At 32.2% G+C, this 20,521-nt stretch overlaps 2 protein-coding genes and 3 long non-coding RNA genes across 13 annotated transcripts; 3 read left to right on the top strand and 2 right to left on the bottom strand.

Annotated features, from left to right (window-relative positions):
* The first annotated feature begins 270 nt into the window (after window positions 1-270).
* On the top strand, window positions 271-4,479 carry LOC136776698 (protein-associating with the carboxyl-terminal domain of ezrin-like). Of its 3 annotated transcripts, none has more exons than XM_066732449.1 (6): window positions 271-691; window positions 792-1,003; window positions 1,109-1,559; window positions 1,636-1,825; window positions 1,894-2,030; window positions 2,115-4,479. In XM_066732449.1, exons 2-6 carry the CDS (start codon window positions 809-811, stop codon window positions 3,038-3,040), a joined length of 1,899 nt encoding a protein of 632 aa, XP_066588546.1. In that variant the 5' UTR covers window positions 271-691; window positions 792-808; the 3' UTR covers window positions 3,041-4,479. The 3 variants fall into 3 exon arrangements, 2 of the variants coding, with proteins under 2 accessions (XP_066588546.1, XP_066588545.1); XR_010823121.1 differs by having other exon boundaries at window positions 371-1,003; window positions 2,115-3,513; window positions 3,606-4,479; XM_066732448.1 differs by having other exon boundaries at window positions 371-1,003.
* Window positions 4,480-6,642: 2,163 nt separating this feature from the next.
* Window positions 6,643-8,190, bottom strand: LOC136776879 (uncharacterized). The gene is made up of 3 exons (XR_010823169.1): window positions 7,541-8,190; window positions 7,278-7,449; window positions 6,643-7,185 (listed from the first exon to the last, which is right to left on the bottom strand). It is a non-coding gene; the product is annotated as an uncharacterized lncRNA (long non-coding RNA).
* A 3,561-nt stretch (window positions 8,191-11,751) lies between these two features.
* LOC136777133 (putative nuclease HARBI1) lies at window positions 11,752-13,524 on the top strand. Its single transcript, XM_066733207.1, has 5 exons — window positions 11,752-11,924; window positions 12,035-12,275; window positions 12,429-12,758; window positions 12,825-13,066; window positions 13,467-13,524. Exons 1-5 carry the CDS (start codon window positions 11,752-11,754, stop codon window positions 13,522-13,524), a joined length of 1,044 nt encoding a protein of 347 aa, XP_066589304.1.
* An 840-nt stretch (window positions 13,525-14,364) lies between these two features.
* On the top strand, window positions 14,365-15,733 carry LOC136776793 (uncharacterized). Of its 4 annotated transcripts, none has more exons than XR_010823141.1 (4): window positions 14,365-14,523; window positions 14,627-14,784; window positions 14,851-15,280; window positions 15,350-15,733. It is a non-coding gene; the product is annotated as an uncharacterized lncRNA (long non-coding RNA). The 4 variants fall into 4 exon arrangements; XR_010823144.1 differs by having other exon boundaries at window positions 14,379-14,486; XR_010823143.1 differs by having other exon boundaries at window positions 14,425-14,550.
* Window positions 15,734-19,069: 3,336 nt separating this feature from the next.
* Window positions 19,070-20,438, bottom strand: LOC136776795 (uncharacterized). 4 transcript variants are annotated; one of them, XR_010823145.1, is made up of 4 exons: window positions 20,280-20,438; window positions 20,019-20,176; window positions 19,523-19,952; window positions 19,070-19,453 (listed from the first exon to the last, which is right to left on the bottom strand). It is a non-coding gene; the product is annotated as an uncharacterized lncRNA (long non-coding RNA). The 4 variants fall into 4 exon arrangements; XR_010823148.1 differs by having other exon boundaries at window positions 20,317-20,424; XR_010823147.1 differs by having other exon boundaries at window positions 20,253-20,378.
* Window positions 20,439-20,521: the final 83 nt, after the last annotated feature.

Below are 20,521 nucleotides of genomic sequence, written 5' to 3' on the forward strand. Positions count from 1 at the left end.
ATTGTCATTTTCTTTTTATCCATCTCCCATGTACCACAACCAGCTTATAATTATTTTGTCAAATTATGATTATATGTTCATGTGAGAGTAAGTATTCTTACTTTATATTATTATATTAAACTTTTCTTTATTAAGTATTATTTAAATTTATTTTTAAAAGATTTTATTCAACCAGTCTTTAAAAGTATATTGTTTACTTTTTTGTCTTATGATGCTATACTTGTATTATTATATATAATCAGCACAATATAATTGATCCTTTACAGTCTTGGTTGAAATAATTATATAGAGTTTTTTAATCTCTTGTTGCACTGTATTAATTATAATTTAATTAGTTGTTTCTAAATATTGATGACTGAAGTTTTCATTTGTATGAAAGGATTATATTAAAGTAAATTTAGAATGGAGAAGAATGGGAAAATATTTTAGATTGTTTAGTATTTAATACCTCACTTTGTCTAATTATTGTTATTCTGTTGCATTTGTTTTATTCTTTAAATTTGTTATTGAAGGAACAAGTATTTATTATAAATTCGAAGGCCGCCAAGAAATTTTAAGCTGATAGAGTTGGCCAGAATTGACCCTAGTTGACACTTGACAGCACTTGACACTTTTGACAGTACTTACTAGTTATTACTAGTTAGTACGTACCAGTACGTACTTAAACAAGAGGGGACTGGCCAACTGAAAGGCAGGTTGACTTGACAGACTTGACTCATTTGTAATCGAATGAATTCTGTTAAAACGTTTACAATGTTTCGTAAAATTTATATTCCTAAAAGATTTAACAGCTTGTAGATTCGGTGCAATGGGAAATGAGAAAAGTGCCCTGAATGGGCTGGATCTCGACGAGAAAGCGGTTGAACTTACAGATTTTTGGATGCATTATGGAGCAAATATTGTAAATCCTAACCCTCAAAGGATATCTGTTTTTATTAGCGAACCTTCCTTACACTATAGTGCAAGTTTTGGAAAACCGTCCCCATTAGAAAGAATTGCGAAGGTTTATAATCATATTTTCTTACTATATTATTTTTGTTTCTTTAATTCAATTTATTTACAAATGACTACAAAGTTTTTATATAAAATGGTATTATTTTTTTTCCAGAATTTAATGTTGTATAGACACCCTTGCATATTAAAGTACATTTCTTCATGGCAGAAAAGTAGTAAATATTATTTAGCTACAGAGCTAGCCAAACCTTTGATACAAGTTATAGATACCCAAACAACGCTTCAAATTTGTATTGGCTTACATAGTATATTACGTGCCTTAATATTTCTTCACGAAAAAGCCAATTCTTCACATAACAATGTTTGCAGTAGTTCTATTTATGTTACCCCTGAGGGTAACTGGAAGCTTGGTGGATTGGAGTATTTGTGTAAATTTTCTGAGATGACATTACTGTATTTTCAGAAAATAAAGAGTTACCGGTATGAAAAGGCTATTTACCCTGCAGAAGATGTGTCACTATTAAAAACCCTGGGGAATCTTACTGCAATAGATTCATATGCATTTGGTGTTTTAGCAGAAGAAATTTTCAAACTAAAGAATGCAGGTAAATTTTCTAGTCTTCCCTCTTAAATAATTTGTTATTTTCACTATATCTTAAAATATATATGATTAACCTTCAGATGATGTACCTGGTCTGAAAGAATTCAAAGCTTTTTGTAAACAAAATTTACAAAATTCAGATGCATCTTTAAGAAAAAACTTATCAGCTTTGCTGCAACATCCCTTTTTCACTCATGATTTTATTAAGATACATGCATTTCTTGAAGAGCTCCCATTGAGAAACGATTCTGAAAAAGAAATCTTTTTCACGTAAGTTACTTATCAAACCAAAGTTTAAATCGATATCAATAAATGAAAGTTTCTAAATCTCTTTGCAGAAATTTAGTAAGGCAGTTAAGAGCTTTTCCAGAAAACATAGTAGCAGAACAGTTGGGCACGTTATTGCTTTCCAGAATAGTTCTTTTAGATTGTACAGCACAGAATTGTCTTCTACCATATATATTAAAACCACGTGGTAATTAGCAATATTATTGAAGTAAAATGCTTATTGCATATGTAATATGAAAGCATTAATATAAAATGATATGTATTATTACAGATGAAAATGATACTCAAGGAGCAGGTCTATTTTCAGTGTCAGCTTTCAAAACGTTTTTGGTACCAAAGTTATTACAAATATTTTGCATAAGGGATGCATCAATTAGATTATTGTTATTATCATATTTTAAATCTTTTATGCATGTTTTTCAAACTGATGAACTGCAGACTCAGATTCTTCCTGAGCTGCTTGTTGGAATAAAAGATACTAATGATTATCTTGTATCAGAAACATTAAAGGCACTGGCAGAAATAGTATTAATTTTGGGAGCAACAACAGTGATTGGTGGAAATAGAGGAAAATTGTTCACAGACGGACGTCCAAATAAAATAAAGATTGGATCGGAAAACAGAATTAACAATTTTAGGAAAGAAACAGACATAAATGCTCCTTTGAGTACAGGAATAACTGATGTAACTCTGCCCGAAAGACTTTCACCAGATGGTGGCGAAGATAGAATAGAAACAAACTTTACATTTGTAGAAGATGAATGGTCTGATTGGGATGCACAAGAGTGTAATTCTAATGTTCAGAAGCCAGCCATACAAGTTTCATTGCCAATTGTACATGATATTTCTAGGTCCGATAACACTGGTGCTGTGAATCCCCCTGAGCTTGAATCAGAGTCACATAAAAAGGTAGAGACTTTGCAAAAGAAATCTAATAAGAAATTAGTAATCGCAGATATATCAGAGCTGGACATCAAGCATTCGAAACCTCTCAATTCGTCTGCCGAGGAAAACTTTTTCACGGATATGGAGCCTGTGATACAGAAAACACAGATTCTGCAAATTGAAGAGGCTTTGACCGTTAAAAGTAAATTTGAAGTTACCTTAAGCAATAATTATTTAGAAGAAGACGATGCTGGTTGGGTTGAAGACTTAAGCGATTGGGGAACAGACGTGAATTCAGAGAATAAAACCTAATTTATTTAAATAACTATAATTAATTAAATATACGTATTGAATTTATACATGAATGCATATACAATGGTCGCCATATAAATAAGAAGGGCACTTTTTGCAGTTTAACATTCACAAATACTGTGTAAAAATAATGACAAAAGTAATGTTAAAATGATGAATTTAACAGTTTCAATATTTCAATATTTTTTAAAAATATAACGACTTCAAAAAAATGTTATTTTAAACATTAAAGGACAATGTCTTTATAAACAAAATAGAAACAAACAAAATAAACGTTTTATACATGGTAACAAACTGAGTATTTCGTTAAAAGTTCAGTTAAAATCGGTCATATATTTTAGGATGAGTCATATCAAGTTATTTTAAATTAATAATGGCGTTTCTGCATAACATAAAATATATTAGTAGGGCAACTCTGTAACGCTTATCGACATTTTTCGGTATTGTTAGACCGAAGTTAACGATAAATATAGGTAAGTGTAATGTGAAATGATTGTTAATATATATCGTTATCGGTCCGTCCATATATGTATACTGATGCCAAAACTTTTTGATAATGTTACAGAATACGGAGTCAGAATTAACTTATTAGAATATAATAGAACTTGGTAGGATTCACTCTTAAGGTGTAAATATACGCCGCGTCACTCCGCGCGTCGTGTGATTCCGGCTTTAGAAAATACAGCAGTTAAAAGTTTTTGAAAGAATGCAATGATTTTTACGGATTTTCATACAAATTATAGTTTATTAGCAACTTCTAATTGTGTATCCTCCAAAATATATAACCGATTTTAAAGGAAATCTTTGTAGAATGATCGGTTAATTACCCTTATAAAACGTATATCTAGATTTTTTTATAAAGAAATGTCTTCACTTTGTAAAGCTACTAGTTTTTAAGTCGTTACATTTTTATAAAACATGATGTTTTCACTAAACTATGAAATATGCAAACTAGTAAACTAATTATTCTAAAATTACTTTTTTTCTAATTATTTTTATGCGTTAATTGTGGACGTTATATTGGAAAGAGTGACGTACTTATTTATATAGCCACTGCTGAATATATATTTAAGAAGAGAAAGAGGAAAAAGAAAAAAGTACTTAAACAGACGTTAAACAATTTTGAATTGTTAAAACGAGTTTTTTCGATATTATTTTGAGGAGTTGTAAATATCTGAGCAAAATAAGTGATAATTTTTTTTAAATATGTTCATCGATTAAGTATATGTAATTGCATTCTGCAGAAATATACAATCCATCATTTCAGAATATAATAATATACAGGGAGGTTCTCTAACGGCGGCATATAGGAGATTCGTGTTAGTTGACTATAGCGCTCAGGATGATGGTTTCTGAGAGCGCTTATTGGTTAATATCATGTAGTGCCAACATGAAATTGTCCGTTACCAATAGATGAATAAGAAAAATGAGACCCATCCGCCATTTTGGAGTGGAGAAGTGTTTACATGCTAGTTTTAGCAGAAAGAGGTGTGAAATGGAAATATGTCAAATAGTGAGGTTACTAAAGTAAAAATGGAAATTAATGAATGGAAAGTTCGAATATTATTACTTTCCATTCATTATTTTCCATTTTTACTTTAGTAACCTCACTATTTGACATTTTTCCATTTCACACCCCTCTTTCTGCTAAAACTAGCATGTAAACACTTCTCCACTCCAAAATGGCGGATGGGTCTCATTTTTCTTATTCATCTATTGGTAACGGACCATTTCATGTTGGCACTACATGATATTAACCAATAAGCGCTCTCAAAAACCATCATCCTGAGCGCTATAGTCAACTAACACGAATCTCCTATATGCCGCCGTTAGAGAACCTCCCCATATTGAAAATCTAAATAAAAAAGTATACATATATAAATTTTGATATTTTATTTGTCCAATTATTAAATGATTGAAAAGCATTCAATTACAATGAGTTTAATATGTTATTAAATTTTTGTTTATTATCCATTGTGTAAAGCCAGCGGCATACGATGCTAGATATGCTGCTGGATTGTTAGCTAGCTACCATGCGGCTTTCATGCTCGCTGTGAAGCTTGATATGACATCATTGGCTGCGTTTCTAGACCCTAGCCAAGGTTGCCAAGTCCGCCATCTTGAATAGTACTACGCTCTATAGTAAGTGAATTTTGATATAAGGAATGCAGACTGCACAAAGTATACTGCCAGCGGAAATACGTCAGTAGCGATCTTAAATGCAGAACGTAATATATCAAAAATTATATATATATTATTCACAGCCTGTCACCGTGAACGGCGTGAACGAAGACAAATGTTAGTATACGGAAAAATAAAGTGTAATAAAGAAATAAGGAGTAGTGACAGCTTTGATCTATCTGACAGCTGATGTACTTATGGTATAAGTGAATAAATAAAATAAAAATGCTTTTCCTAAATTGATTTTTAATTTTGAGAAAATGGTCAAATGTAGCCATTAATTAATTAGATTTGGTAATAAATACAAAAAATGCGTTTTATTATAACAAATGAGTTGAGGTAAAATAAACTCAATGTTTTTATATTAATTTGTTAACAAATGCATTTTTTTATTTATTATTGAGTCCAATAAGTTAACGGTTATTAAAAAAAAAATTCTTTGTAATGAAACAAAAAATGAAAAAATTTTAATCTTCACCAAGACTCGAACACGAGCCCACCGCATGATAAACGGCAACTTTACCGCCTGCGCTACAGCTCTCACTTGATGTAACAAGAGCAAAACAGGCTCTTTAAAGACTGACTACAATTCTTTTATTAATTCGTCATAAATGATCAAGAATTAGCTGTAATAATAAATACATTTATCTACATAGCATTATTGTACTAAATTTATTGTTTTTAATTTGAAGCATACATTTTACATGAAGATATGATAATTTAATGGTAACCATTCAGTACTCTATATACAAAACTATTCATATGCTTAACTATCATAAATTAATTAAGTAATATTATAATATTTGTTATATGTAGTCGAATAACTATGATAAACGAGCATATGAATAGTTTTGTATTTAGAGTATTGCATGAACACCCTTAAAGTATCGTATCTTCATGTAAAATGTATGCTTCAAATTAAAAACATAATAAATTTAGTGCAATAATGCTGTGGAGATAAATGTATTTATTATTGCAGCTAATTCTTGATCGTTTATGACGAGTTAGTGAAAGAATTGTAGTCAGTCTTTAAAAGGCTGTTTTGCACATCAAGTGAGCGCTGTAGCACAGGCGGTAAGTTTGCCGTTTGTCATGCGGTGGGCTCGTGTTCGAGTCTTGGTGAAGTTTAAAATTTTTTCATTTTTTTTTTCATTACAAGGAATTTTTTTTTTAATAACCATTAATTTATTGGACTCAATAATAAATAAAAAATGCATTTGTTAACAGATTAATATAAAAACATTGAGTTTATTTTACCTCAACTCATTTGTTATAATAAAACGCATTTTCTGTATTTATTACTAAATCTAATTGATTAATGGCTACATTTGACCATTTTATCAATATTACCAATCAATTTAGGAAAAGCATTTTTATTTGCTTTGAGTTTTTAGGTAAACGCAGCACCACTTCACACGGATAACACGTAAAAATGTCACGTTTAGCGGTAGTCGCTCTTCTTCGAAAGCCAATGTTGCCTAAAGTCCAAATCACACCTATGCTCTCCAGGCATAGTTGTGTTTGTACCGCTTCCCTTTAAATTTTCTATACTCCTGCTGGCTAACGCTTGTCTTCATTTTTGTTGCTAAAAGCTTGATTCTGGCATCACTGCCGTGTGGAACTATTAGTTTGCTAATAAAAGCAGAGGCTTAATTTTAAGAGATTGCAACATATAGTAATTAATATAGATACAATTGTAAAAAGAAAACAAAAATTTTATTTTACATATATTAACTTTAAATAAAATCCCACAAAGTACTGTAAAATATCTAACATGTTATATTATATATCTAATCTGTCAGCTTCTTTATTTTAATATTCATCTCAATTATCACAGTTTGATCCTCAGCGATGACACAGTAACCACATTATGGTGAATCTATTCTTTTTTTTTAATGTTCGATCCACATAGCTTCATCCTCAGCAGTGATACAGTAAACATACGTACATTACTATAATTTAATCTGAAACAAAATCCCACAAAGTACTATAAAACATCTTACATTTTATATTATATATGTATTCTGTCATTTTCTTTATTTATTATTGTATTTACCCAAATTGCTGACTCATTTATTTTAATGTCGGTCTCAATTAACACAGTTTGATCCTCATCAGCGATGACACAGAAACAACATTATGGTGAATCTATTCCTTTTGTTTTAATGTTCAATCCACATAGCTCCATTCTCAGCATTGACATAGTAAACACTTTACAATAATTTAATCTGAAACAAAATCCCAAAAAGTACTATATAAAATCTTACATTTGAAATTACAAATGTAATCTGTCAGCTTCTTTATTTGTATCGTATTTACCCAATGTGTTGACTTGTTTATTTTAATATTCATCTCAATTAACACAGTTTGATCCTCAGCGATGACACAGTAACCATAATATGGTGAATCTATTCCTTTCATTTTAATGATCAATCCACATAGCTCCATCCTCAGTAGTGACATAGTAAACACATTACTATAATTTAATCTGAAATAAAATCCCAGAAAGTACTATAAAATATTTTACATTTTATATTATATATCTAATTTGTCAGCTTCTTTATTTATTATTGTATTTACCCAGTTTTTTCACTCGTTTATTTTATTATCCGTCTCAATTAACATAGTTTGAATCTCAACGATGACACAATAACCACATTATGTTTAGTCTATTCCTTTATTTTAATTTTGAAAATCCGCATAGCTCCATCCTCAGCACAGTGACATTGTAAACACATTACTATAATTTAATCTGAAATAAAATCCCACAAAGTACCACAAAATGTTTATATCTTACATTTTATATTATAAAATTTATTGTTATACTTATCTAAAATGTTCAGTCCTTTATATATTTTTAAAAATTATTTTTATGTACATTTTACAAATTTCGTCACTTTATTTATTCACTTATACCATCAGTATATCAGCTGTCAGTAAGATTAAAACTGCCACTTTATTTCTTTATATTACTTTATAACTTGTGGTATGTATATACTAACATTTGTCTTGGATCACGGACCATGCATTTTGAAATTAGTAATTAGAAATATCTATATTGCGGTCCCTCTACAGTCTCTACCCTCTGACGTATTTCCGCCGACCAGTAGTATCAGCAGCGACTATAGCGTAGTACCCAAAATAGTACTACGCTATAGGATATGTCGCTTTTGGGTACTACGGTAGTACCGAAAGTACTACCAGAGATGAAACGGGAGATTGCTCATGCGAGGTCCCGAGGCAATCCCTACCGGTAGGCGGCGCTGGTGTTGGCAAACGCGTGTCTCAGGTCCATCTAACCCCTAACGCCATCTATCGGAAGAGACCACGAAGCACGAGCGTTAAGCTTAGAATAGGGTAAAACATATATGCATTGTTGCCAGAAAGCGGAATAAAGAGAGAGCGGAGATATTTTCTCGGACCTCTCTGTCTTTCTCGCTGTTAGCTTCTAGCAGAAGAGTCGAGGCAAAATCTTTCCGTTTCGCTTTGCCGAAAATCTACCAATAATCGATGTCATTTATATTTGCAGGCCAATGCCTTTATACATGATTTTTTCAGCATATTTATTTATCAGCATTGACTTATTTAAATCAATAATAAATTAAGGAAATGCGTATTTGATATATAATAATTATTTTAACTATAATTTCATCGTTATATTTCGCTTATTTCCGTAAAATCTGCATTTCTTTAGTTTATTATTGATTATTGTAAGTCAATGGCAATTAAAAAAAATTTAATCTTAAAAAAAAAAAAAAAGTACCGATCAGGAATCGAACCCGGACCCACGAATCGCCACGCGATTACCTTACCGCCTAGACCACGAGGCTTCTTCAGAGCACCGTAAACAGATAGTCTTTTTAAGGGCTTGAAATCTTCTTTTAAACCATATAAATAAACGAGCAACCGACAGCTTTATTCATTATTATTCTGTCATAATGGTACACAAATTAAGGAATAATTATATTTTGAATAGTTTTCAAAAGCTTTTCCAATAGCCAAGAACGAAGATAAATAATCAACGCTCGCAGTTTCCGTTCTTGGTTATTGGAAAAGCTTTTGAAAATCTACATTATATAATTATTCTTTAATTTGTGTACCATTATCATAGAATAATAATGAATAAAGATGTCGGTTCTTCGTTTATTTGTTTCAATAGAAGATTTCAAGCCCTTAAAAAGACTATCTGTTTACGGTGCTCTGAAGAAGCCTCGTGGTCTAGGCGGTAAGGTAATCGCGTGGCGATTCGTGGGTCCGGGTTCGATTCCTGATCGGTACTTTTTTTTTTTTTTAAGATTAAATTTTTTTTAATTGCCATTGACTTACAATAATCAATAATAAACTAAAGAAATGCAGATTTTACGGAAATAAGCGAAATATAACGATGAAATTATAGTTAAAATAATTATTATATATCAAATACGCATTTCCTTAATTTATTATTGATTTAAATAAGTCAATGCTGATAAATAAATATGCTGAAAAAATCATGTATAAAGGCATTGGCCTGCAAATATAAATGACATCGAATATTGGTAGATTTTCGGCAAAGCGAAACGGAAAGATTTTGCCTCGACTCTTCTGCTAGAAGCTAACAGCGAGAAAGACAGAGAGGTCCGAGAAAATATCTCCGCTCTCTCTTTATTCCGCTTTCTGGCAACAATGCATATATGTTTTACCCTATTCTAAGCTTAACGCTCGTGCTTCGTGGTCTCTTCCGATAGATGGCGTTAGGGGTTAGATGGACCTGAGACACGCGTTTGCCAACACCAGCGCCGCCTACCGGTAGGGATTGCCTCGGGACCTCGCATGAGCAATCTCCCGTTTCATCTCTGGTACTACACTTGGCAACCTTGACCCTAGCGCTACACGAGCGCTCCGCTAAGGGCCGGTGTAACAATCCAATTCAGGCAAGTCTCATGTACAACCAAGCGAACAAAAATCTGAGCACGTCAATTTGGGTTGGCAGCAGTGATTATAAGGTCTAATGACGTCATTTTTCATAGAATCAGATTTTTGTAAAATGGATAGTACATGAAAATTTTGACAAGTCTAATTACCCACATATTTATGTTATAAATATTAGTGTAAATGAAAGAATGTGTTAATGTGTTATTATGATTCAATGTGTATTTCTGAATCGCTACTAAACGTATTGTATCTAATTGATAAAGAAATGTATTATTTAAATTAAATAAACTGTAAAGCTATACATATATATATATATATATATATATTAATTAAAATAAAAATATTAACAGTATTTGATTGGACAAATGTTTTTTATTCAGTTTTTATTCAAATAAAAAGGTACTGATAATCTTACAAATAACAACGATAAATATTGAAATAATTTCATTTTTTTTTCACGCTGTAACTCTAAACTCTGAAAAGAATACAGCTTGCTTTATTAAATGATTTTTGTTTAAACTTTTATCCTAAGATTTGAATTAATTATACCTCATTTCCTTCAATTGCTTTAGTTTTTCCTCTGCTATTTCTATTTTTTTATTATAATATATAATTTTTTTTTGTTCTAACTCAATTTTCTTATCGATTAGCAATTTATACTGCGATCCAATATTTTTATCAGTAGTATTGTCGCTCTCTCTCTCTTCAGCTAATGCAGCTGCACTGTTCTGCATCACAGCTTGTAATGATGGATTTATATTATTTTTTAAAATTTTCGTGCCCTGGTTGTGGGTCCAAGTGGCAATTTCATCTGTTTCTAACAGGGCCTATAATTTAAGAGAGGTATAGATTCCTATTAATGCAATTTTGCTATTACGTAAAGGTATAAATAAAAAGAACCTACATCGAAAATTGGTTGAGGATCGTCTATGTTCTCCTCATCTTCCGTTATAATTTCTTCTACCGTCTTAGCTATTCTCCCGTCTAGCACTACTGTAGATGAGATTGAGGGAAAAGAGTCACAGTCTCTACTGTGGATAATGCCTTCTGCAGTTTTTCCTAGTAAAGCGCATACTTTTTCCAAAAAACTGTCTTCGACAGGGGCTTTAGATTTTCCACCTCCTAAACGTTATTAATTAAGTTTAATCTTTCGTTTTTTTTTTTATTAAAACCTGGTGTTTACTTAAATATATATATTTATAGTATATTACCTGTTTTATAAAGTTCACTTCTTCTAGCCCCTTTGTATTTCTTAGCTCTCGCTTTTATATTTTTCCACGTATTTTTATGTACCAAGTTATCCCATTTTCCACCAATTTTTTCAGCAACCTCAATTTTAATTTTTCTCCATGCTTTTTCTTTATCCAAGAGTGATACGCCATTGGTCTTTTTATTTTCGATAATATTGAAATATTTTTCAATTATTGATAAAAAGATATCCCTATTTTCAATATCTTTGTCCATGGTTAATCGTGCAATACAGCGAAGGCAGAAGAGGTTGTCTTTTGAACTTGACAAATGATACAAGAATTCTTTTGCACATTTAGCATGCCTAACTTCGCATTCCTTTGAGATAATTATCCATAATCATCAGAGAAGTTGATAAATAGAAATTATATATGGCCGAGGAGCAACATATTCAACGTAGACCAAGGCGAAAACGTGTTAATATACGAAATAATGGTCTATTATATTTTAATGATGAAGAATTTCGTATACGTTTTCGGTTGAATAAAGTACAGTTTAAAGAAGTGTTGTTGCAAATCGAGGCAAAAATAATCCAAAGAGACAGGTGCTTCAGATGAGTTTTTATAATTAAATATTATTCATACATAAAAATAGGTAGTCGATTTATAGATTAATATAATATTAAGTATATCTATATTTATTATATATTTTCAGAAATAACGCTGTCCCACCCGTAATACAACTGCTAGCTGCGATGCGATATTACGCGACAGGTTCTTTTTTAATTATGATTGCTGATTTCTCCGGAATTAGCAAAAAAATGGCACAAATTATTATTCATCGTGTATCATCAGAGATAGCAAATTTATTTCAGAGATACATAAGACTACCCCGAACCGAATTTGGAATGCTGAAAACTGTCAAAAATAATTTTTTAGTTTCTGGAATGATTCGGGTAATCGGAGCAATTGATTGCGTGCATGTACGCATAAAATCATATGGTAAATTATTTCTGCCATATTTAATTTTTAAACCGAATAAATTATTTCAGATTTGCTTCACAAAGCTTTCTTATAAATAATAATCATTTAATTAAAAATTATTTCAGATTTATTTATTCAATTTATTTTTAGGAGGAGAGGATGCTGAAATATGGCGTAATAGAAAAGGATTTTTTAGCATTAATGTACAATGTTTAGTGAACAGTGACTTACAGATAATGGATATCGTTGCCAGGTGGCCGGGGTCAACCCACGATTCTACTATTTTTGATCATAGTCGATTGAAGCAACGCTTCGATGACATGGAGTTAAATAATGGAATCATCTTGGCCGACCGCGGCTACCGTAATCACCGGTATTTGTTAACTCCACTGGCTAACCCGACAACACCGGCAGAAATACTATATAATGAGGCACACATTAGAACACGTTGTATGGTAAGTATTAACTAATAAATGTAACAAAAATTTTATTTTTCCGTTTGAAAATGGTATGCGTTTTAGGTAGAGAGGTGCTTTGGAGTATGGGGTCGCTTGTTTCCAGTGCTTACCATCGGTTCGCGCTTTAGAAAGCCTCAAAGCACCATAAATGTTATAATTGCGACTGCCGTTTTATACAATATTATTCGTCGTGATAGCAAACCGGCTGATAAAGGTAACATGCAAAATTACCTAAATATCGATCAGATTTATGCGGATCCAACTGAAAATGACCGTCAATACTTAATTGACAATTATTTTTCTAGGTAAAGTATACATTATTATAAATTATAGTCAATCTTACAAGTTTAATAATGTATCTCATTATTACAAATTAATATAAGACATTCAAATGTGTTTCATGTAAATATTGTAAATAGAATTTAAATTTTGCCGTCGACAGCCAACTACAAATTAAGAACTGGCAACGCGGGCATAAAGGCTGCGTTCAACAACTAGTCCAGCGGGTCCAATGGCTTAGTACTTCTTTACTTTTTGTTAATGTCATTGGAAACCCATATTCACCAGCATTGTAAAGAATAGTGCAAGAAAGGTAAATCTTTAAAAGGATTAACTGATTCCAAACATTGCTGTTGGAATTGGCGGTAAGACAAATAAATTAAAAATTCTATAATTTCTGAATGATTAAGGTCTAAACTTTTTCAGGTATATGATAAGTGATAGAAGGTATCCATGCACAAAAGCTAAAATCAAACAGAGATAGGCTGATTGAAGCTCTTACCCATAGGCAAAATATCAATGCTGAGCTGGAGAATGTTTTTAATGAGAATATTAAAGAGACCTGGTATCAGAAGAATTGTCTGTCTTTTAGTGTTCTCTGTGAAAGGGCAGTTATTAAAATCTGAAGCGACTTATATTAAAATCGATTTTTGGTTTCTAAATGCCAAACTTTTATAAATGAAATTATGTTTTGAATGATGCAATATTTATTGCTATTATTGTAAGATTATCAGTACCTTTTTATTTCACTAAAAATTGAATAAAAAAAATTTGTCCAATCAAATACTGTTAATATTTTTATTTTAATTAATATATATATATATATGTATAGCTTTACAGTTTATTTAATTTAAATAATACATTTCTTTATCAATTAGTTCCAATACGTTTAGTAGCGATTCAGAAATACACATTGAATCATAATAACACATTAACACATTCTTTCATTTACACTAATATTTATAACATAAATATGTGGATAATTAGACTTGTCAAAATTTTCATGTACTATCCATTTTACAAAAATCTGATTCTATGAAAAATGACGTCATTAGACCTTATAATCACTGCTGCCAACCCAAATTGACGTGCTCAGATTTTTGTTCGCTTGGTTGTACATGAGACTTGCCTGAATTGGATTGTTACACCGGCCCTAAATCTTGAAGCGCTCTAATTTGCAGCGCTTCGTATGTAGATCTTCTGGACAACATAGCGTTACTTTAGTACTATTTATTTTTGTAGAATATACAGGGTTTTATCCTAACAGAGAAGCATAGGAGATTCGTGTTAGTTGACTATAGAGCCGTGGAGCATGGAATCCGAGAGCCCTCATTGGTCAATTCCGTGTAGTGCCAACATAAAATAGGTCGTTGCCAACAGATTTTGTCTCTAATGCTTCTCGTAAGTGGAAATAGCAGAAATGTCAAAAAAGTGAGGTTACTAAAGGTAAAAGTAAATATTAATGAAGGGATAATAATAAAGGGTATGTGACAGTAAAAATAAATATGATGTAAAGTCAACTTTAATGTTCAATGTATTAAATAATATTGATTAAGTGTTTTTTAATGTTCAGTTATCTGTTGTAGTGAAATTAAGAGGCTTCGCTTTAGATATGAATGGAGCGAGGAACCTGAAGAAGATGATTAAAGTAAAGTTTCAAGCGATGGAACTAAGAATTTTGAAGGATATGATATTGTTACGAGACCTCAATTCCTGAACAATTTTTCATTGGTGGTAGAAAACAGTAAGTTGAACCACATAATTTAATTTGTTATATTTTGTAAGTCATAATATAATAAAATGATTGCAGGTAGACTGTAGATTATAATTCCAAGTTTTGCTAATTGCGGCAAAGGTTTTTTGATAAATGTGCAGAAGGAAGAGTGATTTCGATTGCAGCTGCAACGATGCATTACAATAGTTGCAGGGATGTATACAATTTCTATTATCACAATTAATAGTATTTATTATGTAGTTTGTTTCAACCATTAAAGAGAGGCATATTGTATTTAAAGCTACGTAAACTAATTAAGATTATAATTTTGTACATTTACTAAAACACATATTCTTTTACAGAGCCATAGCTGGAAGGTACATGAGCTTTTTATCAAGATTCTATGGATTCAGCGGCTTATGATGATTCAGTATAAGAGGTTTATACTCTGGATGTGGGATGCAACAATTTTCATGTTTGGAATACATCAATTCCTGGCTGCAGTAAACTTTGTATTGGCAATTGTGTAAGTATAATAAATATTTTGAAAAATAATTAAATATAATATTACAAAATCTCTCACTTCTCTTTACAGTTATTTTTGAGTTTTCCCTGACTTGATGAAGCACACAGGATGAAGCTAAAGAAGCTATGGTACAAGCTAGGACAGAGCAATAACATTTGTACATACAATTTCTCAATAGACGTTCCATGAAGAAGCTCTGATTTTTAGATCTGTAGGATTATTTGCCAGTATAAACTTCTACCATAATTGATTATAATTTTCATATTACATTGTACACAAGCTTACAAGATGAAATTAATTAATGTAGTTGCTCACTATCTAACTAAGATAAATGTACTTAAGAATTATAATACTATTACTGAATCAATGATTTGTCATCTGTAATTTTGATTCATCAATTTAATTTGTAAAAGATATGTTTGTAACTATATAAATAAATAATAATTTCATGAATTTAATTAAAACATTCTTTATATTATAATAGCTGTAAAACAACCGATTCATTCATAGAGGGGGGGGGGGGGGGGAGTTCTCTCAAACAAAAATCCTACAATTAATTATAATAATGGGTTTTTATTTTTAAATCTTACAAAATACACACGGATATTCACTCAGAATACAATAATTACTCTATGTTTTAATTACTCATATTCATACAAGTAAATTAAGCGCATATTCTTCGTCCACGCAAAATCTCATTCCTCTCATGATTTCCATTTGCGATTTATTTCCATTTGCTCTTTTCCAAAAGTTACAGACACTCTATTGACTCACATTCAAATCAAATGATACATTTTTTTTTTTTTTTTTTTTTTTTACGCTGGAGGGAATCCGTTGAGGACTGAGTGCAGGAGTCTTCTCTTTCCTGCTGTGCCGTCTTCGCTAGCATGTTTTCAGTCTATAAAACGAAGACTTGATCTAAGCAGAAAGAGACATACCTGCTAAACCACTCCAGCGGCATGCAAGCTCTACACAGCCATGTCGTATCACGATATTACCATGTAGGGCCGCGCCGGTCGCTATGAATCGCGCCTTCCTTTCTCAATTCTTATTCTAATCTCGATCAAAAATTTGCAATTAAAGATATTGCTCGAAGAGGCCTCCAGCAACTGCATAACAAAGCTCTATTCGCTTTTCAAAACAGTGTAATACATTCTGCAGTTCTGTGGGTGTAATACTCTCGCACAACGCAATGATGTTCTCCTTTAGCTGCTCTACGGTCTCCATCTCCATATTGTACAGCTGGTTTTTTATGATTCCCCATATTCCAAAATCTAGAGGTGCTAGATCAGGGGATCTAGGAGGCCATTCAATTGGACCATTTTTCCCAATCCATCTCCCAGGATATTTCTGGTTCAAATATTGGGTAACAACTCTAGCTGTGTGGGGTGGAGCTCCGTCTTGCTGGAATGTTATCAATTCCGCCTAAAATGTAAAATGAAGTAGCAGAATATTATTAGAAGCTTCATTCCTTAAAATAATGCGTATTTTAAGAATTTATAAAGAAAATTACATTGGTGGCCACGCTTTGGACTCTTACGTTAACTTCATCTGTTAGCATCTGCAAATACTTATTGGCGTTTAAGTTACCCTCGATGAATATCGGGCCGATTATTTTATCCCCTAAAATGCCCAGCCAAACATTAAGTTTCTGCTGGTATTGCGTATGGGATTCGATATATTCATGAGGGTTTTCTTTTGACCAGACTCTCGTATTTTGAATGTTTGGGGCGTGGACCAACACAAACGTGGATTCGTCCGAGAATAAGATATTCTTCGTAAAATTGCAGTCAAAGTCCGTTTTCTCCATTATAATTTTACAGAAAGTATGTCTCCTTTCGTAATCGGCCTCTTTCAATTCCTGGCATCGAAAAATTTTGTACGCACGAAACTTTTCTTTTTTAAGAGTCTTATGAACCGAAAAAATAGAGACTCCGGTTTCCCTACTGATGCTAGAGAGTGATTGACGGGGATTATTGGTGACCGAATCTTCTATACGGTTTTTAACACTATCAGACAATGCTCTTGCTGGTCGTTTATGCTTTACGTGGGTACGATCCAAGCAACCGGTCTCCTCAAATTTCTTAATCAATTTTATAACCATACTGCTGTTTGGTGCCGGACGGTTTGGAAATTCCCTCTGGAATAAATCTTTAATATCCCTTGAGGATCTACCACCGTAATACCACTTGACTATTTGTATTTTTTCATTTACATTCATTTTACACAACTGAAAGTTAAACCGTATAGAAGATTCGGTCACCAATAATCCCCGTCAATCACTCTCTAGCATCAGTAGGGAAACCGGAGTCTCTATTTTTTCGGTTCATAAGACTCTTAAAAAAGAAAAGTTTCGTGCGTACAAAATTTTTCGATGCCAGGAATTGAAAGAGGCCGATTACGAAAGGAGACATACTTTCTGTAAAATTATAATGGAGAAAACGGACTTTGACTGCAATTTTACGAAGAATATCTTATTCTCGGACGAATCCACGTTTGTGTTGGTCCACGCCCCAAACATTCAAAATACGAGAGTCTGGTCAAAAGAAAACCCTCATGAATATATCGAATCCCATACGCAATACCAGCAGAAACTTAATGTTTGGCTGGGCATTTTAGGGGATAAAATAATCGGCCCGATATTCATCGAGGGTAACTTAAACGCCAATAAGTATTTGCAGATGCTAACAGATGAAGTTAACGTAAGAGTCCAAAGCGTGGCCACCAATGTAATTTTCTTTATAAATTCTTAAAATACGCATTATTTTAAGGAATGAAGCTTCTAATAATATTCTGCTACTTCATTTTACATTTTAGGCGGAATTGATAACATTCCAGCAAGACGGAGCTCCACCCCACACAGCTAGAGTTGTTACCCAATATTTGAACCAGAAATATCCTGGGAGATGGATTGGGAAAAATGGTCCAATTGAATGGCCTCCTAGATCCCCTGATCTAGCACCTCTAGATTTTGGAATATGGGGAATCATAAAAAACCAGCTGTACAATATGGAGATGGAGACCGTAGAGCAGCTAAAGGAGAACATCATTGCGTTGTGCGAGAGTATTACACCCACAGAACTGCAGAATGTATTACACTGTTTTGAAAAGCGAATAGAGCTTTGTTATGCAGTTGCTGGAGGCCTCTTCGAGCAATATCTTTAATTGCAAATTTTTGATCGAGATTAGAATAAGAATTGAGAAAGGAAGGCGCGATTCATAGCGACCGGCGCGGCCCTACATGGTAATATCGTGATACGACATGGCTGTGTAGAGCTTGCATGCCGCTGGAGTGGTTTAGCAGGTATGTCTCTTTCTGCTTAGATCAAGTCTTCGTTTTATAGACTGAAAACATGCTAGCGAAGACGGCACAGCAGGAAAGAGAAGACTCCTGCACTCAGTCCTCAACGGATTCCCTCCAGCGTAAAAAAAAAAAAAAAAAAAAAAAATGTATCATTTGATTTGAATGTGAGTCAATAGAGTGTCTGTAACTTTTGGAAAAGAGCAAATGGAAATAAATCGCAAATGGAAATCATGAGAGGAATGAGATTTTGCGTGGACGAAGAATATGCGCTTAATTTACTTGTATGAATATGAGTAATTAAAACATAGAGTAATTATTGTATTCTGAGTGAATATCCGTGTGTATTTTGTAAGATTTAAAAATAAAAACCCATTATTATAATTAATTGTAGGATTTTTGTTTGAGAGAACTCCCCCCCCCCCCCCCCTCTATGAATGAATCGGTTGTTTTACAGCTATTATAATATAAAGAATGTTTTAATTAAATTCATGAAATTATTATTTATTTATATAGTTACAAACATATCTTTTACAAATTAAATTGATGAATCAAAATTACAGATGACAAATCATTGATTCAGTAATAGTATTATAATTCTTAAGTACATTTATCTTAGTTAGATAGTGAGCAACTACATTAATTAATTTCATCTTGTAAGCTTGTGTACAATGTAATATGAAAATTATAATCAATTATGGTAGAAGTTTATACTGGCAAATAATCCTACAGATCTAAAAATCAGAGCTTCTTCATGGAACGTCTATTGAGAAATTGTATGTACAAATGTTATTGCTCTGTCCTAGCTTGTACCATAGCTTCTTTAGCTTCATCCTGTGTGCTTCATCAAGTCAGGGAAAACTCAAAAATAACTGTAAAGAGAAGTGAGAGATTTTGTAATATTATATTTAATTATTTTTCAAAATATTTATTATACTTACACAATTGCCAATACAAAGTTTACTGCAGCCAGGAATTGATGTATTCCAAACATGAAAATTGTTGCATCCCACATCCAGAGTATAAACCTCTTATACTGAATCATCATAAGCCGCTGAATCCATAGAATCTTGATAAAAAGCTCATGTACCTTCCAGCTATGGCTCTGTAAAAGAATATGTGTTTTAGTAAATGTACAAAATTATAATCTTAATTAGTTTACGTAGCTTTAAATACAATATGCCTCTCTTTAATGGTTGAAACAAACTACATAATAAATACTATTAATTGTGATAATAGAAATTGTATACATCCCTGCAACTATTGTAATGCATCGTTGCAGCTGCAATCGAAATCACTCTTCCTTCTGCACATTTATCAAAAAACCTTTGCCGCAATTAGCAAAACTTGGAATTATAATCTACAGTCTACCTGCAATCATTTTATTATATTATGACTTACAAAATATAACAAATTAAATTATGTGGTTCAACTTACTGTTTTCTACCACCAATGAAAAATTGTTCAGGAATTGAGGTCTCGTAACAATATCATATCCTTCAAAATTCTTAGTTCCATCGCTTGAAACTTTACTTTAATCATCTTCTTCAGGTTCCTCGCTCCATTCATATCTAAAGCGAAGCCTCTTAATTTCACTACAACAGATAACTGAACATTAAAAAACACTTAATCAATATTATTTAATACATTGAACATTAAAGTTGACTTTACATCATATTTATTTTTACTGTCACATACCCTTTATTATTATCCCTTCATTAATATTTACTTTTACCTTTAGTAACCTCACTTTTTTGACATTTCTGCTATTTCCACTTACGAGAAGCATTAGAGACAAAATCTGTTGGCAACGACCTATTTTATGTTGGCACTACACGGAATTGACCAATGAGGGCTCTCGGATTCCATGCTCCACGGCTCTATAGTCAACTAACACGAATCTCCTATGCTTCTCTGTTAGGATAAAACCCTGTAGATGT

This window comes from Prorops nasuta, unplaced genomic scaffold, assembly GCF_024137725.1.
Source record: "Prorops nasuta isolate Cenicafe-Biocafe unplaced genomic scaffold, Cenicafe_Pnas_1.2 PNAS00010, whole genome shotgun sequence".
Taxonomy (NCBI): Eukaryota; Metazoa; Arthropoda; class Insecta; order Hymenoptera; family Bethylidae; genus Prorops; species Prorops nasuta.

Coding starts and splice junctions, on each gene's coding strand:
- LOC136776698 (XM_066732449.1), top strand. CDS start 809: ATGGGAAATGAGAAAAGTGCCCTGAATGGGCTGGATCTCGACGAGAAA. Junction 1,560..1,635: donor TTTCAAACTAAAGAATGCAG/GTAAATTTTCTA, acceptor ATTAACCTTCAG/ATGATGTACCTGGTCTGAAA. Junction 1,826..1,893: donor GAAAAAGAAATCTTTTTCAC/GTAAGTTACTTA, acceptor ATCTCTTTGCAG/AAATTTAGTAAGGCAGTTAA.
- LOC136777133 (XM_066733207.1), top strand. CDS start 11,752: ATGGCCGAGGAGCAACATATTCAACGTAGACCAAGGCGAAAACGTGTT. Junction 11,925..12,034: donor AAAATAATCCAAAGAGACAG/GTGCTTCAGATG, acceptor ATATATTTTCAG/AAATAACGCTGTCCCACCCG. Junction 13,067..13,466: donor ATTGACAATTATTTTTCTAG/GTAAAGTATACA, acceptor AAACTTTTTCAG/GTATATGATAAGTGATAGAA.